At 35.5% G+C, this 6098-nt stretch overlaps 1 protein-coding gene across 1 annotated transcript; it reads right to left on the bottom strand.

The window, feature by feature from the left end:
* Positions 1-4933: 4933 nt before the first annotated feature.
* LOC113303799 (S-norcoclaurine synthase 2-like) lies at positions 4934-5691 on the bottom strand. Its single transcript, XM_026552880.1, has 2 exons — positions 5390-5691; positions 4934-5304 (listed from the first exon to the last, which is right to left on the bottom strand). Exons 1-2 carry the CDS (start codon positions 5634-5636, stop codon positions 5003-5005), a joined length of 549 nt encoding a protein of 182 aa, XP_026408665.1. The 5' UTR covers positions 5637-5691; the 3' UTR covers positions 4934-5002.
* Positions 5692-6098: the final 407 nt, after the last annotated feature.

The raw sequence follows: 6098 nt of genomic DNA on the forward strand, positions 1-6098 counted from the left end.
GTATATTGTTCTGTTGTAGATAATAAAATATTTAAGATTTTAATCGAGTCTAGAAAACTTGTTGTAACTAGGCAGTGATTTTTTAGGCTAGGGTTATAAGACTTTGGGTCTATATAAGCTTAACGAAAAACTGATGAAGTGAACATAGTTGATTTAACGAAAAACTGATGAAGTGAACATAGTTGATTTTTGTTCTTTCTTTGTGTGATTGAATGTTTTGCATGGAATATTTTTGAACCGTAAACTTATAAGTCAATACATAAATTTGCTAGCATAGGATGCGTACCAAAATTTAGTTTGGATTTTGAACACAAAAGTTAAATCTTTGTAGAATCAACATATGCTATAAATCCTTTTAGCAAAAATGTTCAGAGTAATTCTAAGTCCTTAGAATTAATTTATCTAGGTCTAGTTGACATGACTGCAACTCAAAACCACTGTGGTAAAAGACGGTTTATAACTTTCGTAGATGATTGTACGAGGTACTATCTTGTATACTTGTTTAGGGATAAGGATGATTCCTTAGAATCCTTAAGATGTATAAACTTGAAGTTGAAAACTAATTAGAAGCCTTGAACATAACAACAGTATCCTTAAGAAGATGAAATTTCCATGTTGGTTAATTCAGGATTACCCGCGGTCTTGTGTGTGTGGGGGGGGGGGGGGGGGGGGGGGGGGGGGGGATGAGGCAGTCTTCTCAATTAGTATATCCTGAATAGAGTACCCTTTTAAGGATCAAATGAGACTCCATATGATGTATGGAAAGGTAGATGACCTTCTTAAGAATACGTCAAAATATGGAGATGTTTGACTAAGATTGTCATTCTTCTTCCTTAAAGAACTAGATAGAAACCAAAACTGTTGATTGTGTCTTCATATAGGGTGTCCTGAATACCCTACTACATATAGGTTTTTTAGTTGTATGTTCTTATTTTTCACTTTGGTGTGATTTTTCTGACTTTGGTATGAATACTATTATGGAATCTAGGGATGCTGAGTTATTTGAACATGTTTATTCTTGAACCTGTACCTCATTAGAGATGTGATGTTGACCCCCTAGATTTATTTTCAAATAATCATAACTTACCTTAAAGGAAGATGAAGTTGAGGTTGAGCCTAATAGAAGTAAAAGAATTAGAATTGACACTTATTATGAAGTCGACTCCACAACATGCCTAGATTAGTCTGAGTCCCAGACTTGTAAAGAAGCCTTGACATCTGCTGAAACCCCATTCTGGTAAGAAGCTTCATTTAATGAAATGGACTCAGTACGTCGGAACCAGACTTGGGAGCTTACTAGTTTACCTCCAGGGAGTAAGAAAATGGGATGTAAATGAGTCTTTAAGAGGAAACGTTAGGTAGATGGAACTGTGAAAATATTAGGCTAAGTTGGTAGCTAAAGGCTATAAACTAAAAGAAGGTGTAGATTTCCTTGATTCTTATTCACTTGTGACGAGAATTACTTCTGTTGAGATGCTAATTGCTATTGCTGCCATAAAAAACTTAGAGATACATCGGATGAATGTTAAGACAACTTTTCTAAAACCGTGAATTAGATAAATAAATTTACATAGACCAACCTGAGGACTTTGTGGTGACAGGTTGTGAAGACAAATTTGTAAGTTGAATTTTTTTTTCTGTTGGTTTCAAATAAGCACGTAAATAGTGACATGTAAAGTTTTATCATGTGATAATGTATAGTGGATTTAAGTTAATGAATCTGACAAGTATATTTACCAGTAACTTGTTAAGGATTCCTGTGTAATTGTATGCTTGTATGTTGTAGATATGCTTATACTTCATACAAACATAGATGTGATTAATTCCACTAAAAACATGCACTGAATGAGAACGTTGACTTGAAAGACTTAGGGCCTTTTGATGTAATCTTAGGGATGAGGATTAGAAGATAATCTAACATTTTTAGTCTTAATCGTTCTCATTATGTTGAATTTGTGCTTAAGAGATACAACCAATCTGATTGTAAGCCTGTTTCTACTCCATACGATTCTTCTTGTAGACTCAAGAATAATAAGGGTAATGGAGTATCTTAACTTGAATACTCAAGAGTTATAGGATGTCTGATAAATTTAATGAACTGTAAGAGTCCAGACATTTCCTATATTGTGAGTAAGTTAAGTAGATATAATTGTAGTCCAGAGCAAGAGCATTCAGATGCACTAAGTAGAGTATTATGGTACCTAAAATACTCTATGAAATTTTGTTTCATTTATGAAAGGTATCTTGTTGTCCTTGAGGGACTTTGTGATGCGAATTGGATAGTTGAATCAGAGGAGTCTAAGTCTACGATTGAATATGTTTTCACTCTAGTAGGAGGGTTTGTTTTTGGAAGATTTCCAAACAGACATATATATTGCTCAATTCATTATGAAATATGAGAATATTGCGTTAGATAAAGCACGAGAGGGGGCCGAGTGCTTAAGATGCTTTTTTAGAAGACATTCCTTTCTGGCATAGGTCTGTGCCATCTATATCTATACATTGTGTTAGCCAAGATAAAAATAACTAATCTCAATCGGCGTTATTTCGATTGATTGGATAAAGTCCAAGGAGAATATCGCCCAACCTTTGGCTAAAGGTTTATCCAAAGAGATAGTTAGAAACGCATCGTGGGGGATGGGGATTAAGCTCATAAATTAAACCTGCCATGAAGGATAATCAACCTTGCTGATTGGAGATCCCAAGATCAAGGTTTCGAATGAGAAAACTAATTTGTGGTGGGTAAAGGTAAACACTATCAGAGAATTTATTCTCTATCCCTTCCTTATGGTGTAGACGTGGTAGTGTGACTGCATGTGAAGGATGACTTTTAAGAAGTCTTAATGAGTTCTAGAGTTTCAACTTAAGATTGAAGTGGGGTATAACAGTAACAATCTTGACGGAAACTCACTTATCTGAATGAGGAAGTGGGGCCGCTTCTTATGAGAATATGAGCTTTGATTCTCTAGAGAATTCTGAGAAACAGGATATATGTCCAGGGCCAAATTAGAAAAAACGGCACAAGCTTGGCAGCAACTTTGGAGATATCATCCGTGATTGTTATCGCGAATTACATCAAACGCTGGCAGTTCTAGACATCGCGTTCACTGTCTCTAGCAAGTAATACCGTTAATATCTCACTAAGCAAAGGTTCAAGACCTTATGGACACCTCTGCCTAGAATGGTATTTCCTGCGTTTTTATGTGATATTCGTATTGATGGTTTTGGTATTACTGGAACTTAGTTACCAAGGGTCACTAAGGGTTCACTAGTTCATGATTTTTCACTTTGGTGAAAGAAACCTTTAGTCTCATGTGTGAGAAATTAAAGATGAAAGCTCTCTATACTATCATGATTTATGCAATCCATAGTATGACCCTTGGGTCAACACACTTTTGTGTGAGGGAGAGGACATTGAAATGACTAGTATGATTTCAACACACAGACGGTCTGTATGTCTGTTCGATCAGGACGGATCGTGGAGATTGGGGTGTTGATTTACCAAGATTTATCTGTCTTTTTCATGTTTTACCGAGGTTTTCATTCACGTGGAGGATTGTTGGAAAATTTTATATCATATTTTATTTTAAACCTTTAACTAAATAAAATTAATTATTTTTTTCTCTTATGAATGGAAAACCTTTTTAGTCCCACATCGGGAAGTTCCTCTTCTTAAGTAATATTATTCAGTTATATAGACAATTTCTCTACTTTTGTAAAACCAATGGGAAAGGGATTTCTCTATATTTTAGAGAGACCCCCAAAGGGAAAATAATTTTATTGTTTTCTTAAGCTTTCAGGATTTTCCTTATGGGTTTTTTCGGAGTTTTCGGAGTTGCCAAGCTCAAGTTGAGCATCTACTACATATGCTAGTAGTAGGTGTAGTAGGGTGTTTTATCATGGAGATATCTGTCCTGTGAGGACTATAGCATCACTCTTGAGTGTAGTCGGGCGCTAATGTCTTAAGAACAACATGTTGAACATGTGACTCACTCTGTTTTCAAAGTTTTGTCTTGTTTTTCTTGTTTGATTTTTCCTTGTTTTTTATTATTGCACCCAACACCTGGGAGAGAGACAAAGTCTCTTGGAACTCCAAAACCAAAACAAAGAAAAACAAAGTAAACTAAGTTGTAAAAAAACTATCCTAATTGCCATTATGAAGTCTAAATGATAATTTAAGTTCTTCTCCACAAAACGGCTAAAATCTTGACTTGATCTAGACAGATTTGTAGCCAGCTACGCCATCTTCAAAAGTATGTTGTTCCGGCACTTCCATATTTACCAGCAAATAGAGGCCCGTATAATCAGCCATAGAACGTCCGCAAAAATGTGCTGGAAATTAACTTTCCACTCTTTTATGAAAGTTGGAAAGTTACCTGCAGCTCATTTTTTCTTGAACGTGAAAGTAGAAGAATTAGATCGTGGGAGTAAACTTTAGAAAATGTGTTGGTTCATGCTATTCTGGAAGTGTTCTGTTGTTATGCCGTATCATTTGCATGTCCCGCAACCACAAGCAAGGTACAGTATTTGTCGTCGTAGTCACACGAAACTAAGTTGTTCTAAATGGGCCCATATTGGTTTAACCGGCCCAGTAAAGCTCAAAACTCATTTGTGTGTTCATGGGATCCTCAAAACTCCTCAAAATAATATACGCCTTTAATTTTCCATGAGCAATAGGGGGATAAGTAATGTTTGTTCTGATATTTTGCCTACATGGGGTCGATGCTAATGCTGCTACTGTTTCCCATGGCATGAACCTATTTTCTTTAACTTTTTACGAAGGTTGGTTTTATGCCTCTTAATATTTTTTTCGAAGAATAATAAATTTCCATAGAGATTAATATAAAAACGTTATCAGCACTTGACATAAACATCAAACAAAGAACAGTAGTACAATTATCGTCTCAATGTAGTAAATAATAAAAACCCCTAGCGGTTTTCGTTTTCTCTTTTAAGAAAATTCACCGACGTTTATTTTCAAATATGCATGAACCATTTAAAATCAATAATTTGACTTTATTTTGTTACTATCGACAACATATTTCGCAGCAGCTTTAGCCATGGTGAGAAGGCCTTCGACACTTATGAGAGAAGACACATTAGGAGCAAGTTCGTCAGGGACCTCATATCTGACCATGGATTTGAAGACACAAGAGTTGTGGCCTCTTGGAAATATTTGGAAACTCTCCATGTAAAATGTTACACCCATGTCTAGATATCCTCCTTTGGTTTGCAATATCTCCTTAAGACGCCTATGGTTATCGATCGTCACAAACTTTTCTTCATTTGATAGCGGTACTGATCCTGAATTATATTGCAGATTATGTAAGACAGTTGCAAAATGTAAGGCACAAATAAATGAGAATACTATACATTTTGTCATGCGTACCTGGAGGATATACAACAAGAAGAACGGTACCAACGCCACCATCACCTTCAATAATTTCCAATTTCTCGAACATACCAGGAAGCAACATTTCAAAGGTTTTGGGGGCATCTTTAGATGCAATAAGAGCCCATACATCGTCTGCTGGTGCTGCTACGTCAAGCTCGCTGATAAGTATATACTTCAACGATTCTGCCATGTAGATCGAAGAAGACAACAAGAAGATTGAAAAAACAATTTGGTATTTCATTGTCTTCCTCTGATAAAAGCTAATTCTGTAGAATGAATGAACTTGGAATAAGTTTTCGAATGTATGCTGGGTGTTTTGGATAGGTTGTCTTGTTGCCTCGTAATTGCATTTATAGAAAATTTGGAAGGCCATGAAACAAAGTCGTCCCTTTAGAAGTGCAGCTAGTAGTACTTTTAATTATTAACTAAGCAATTCATTTCAATACATTAATGCAAATGTCTTCATTTTAATTGAGAGACTATTCTTTATCGACCAAACAAATAAATAAATTTGTGCTACTGCATTGAATTACATTATATTTTTGCAAGTGTCTTCAAGCAATTTAAGTTTGGGTGACATTGGAAATTAATCCAGCTAATTTGTTGATAACGGTGATGTATATAATCTATGATTATATTGACCAGAATGACTAATATTTAGCTTAACGTGCCTAACGAGCCTCTTAGTAGTATTAGAAGATCA

Source organism: Papaver somniferum, chromosome 8, assembly GCF_003573695.1.
Source record: "Papaver somniferum cultivar HN1 chromosome 8, ASM357369v1, whole genome shotgun sequence".
Classification (NCBI taxonomy): domain Eukaryota; kingdom Viridiplantae; phylum Streptophyta; class Magnoliopsida; order Ranunculales; family Papaveraceae; genus Papaver; species Papaver somniferum.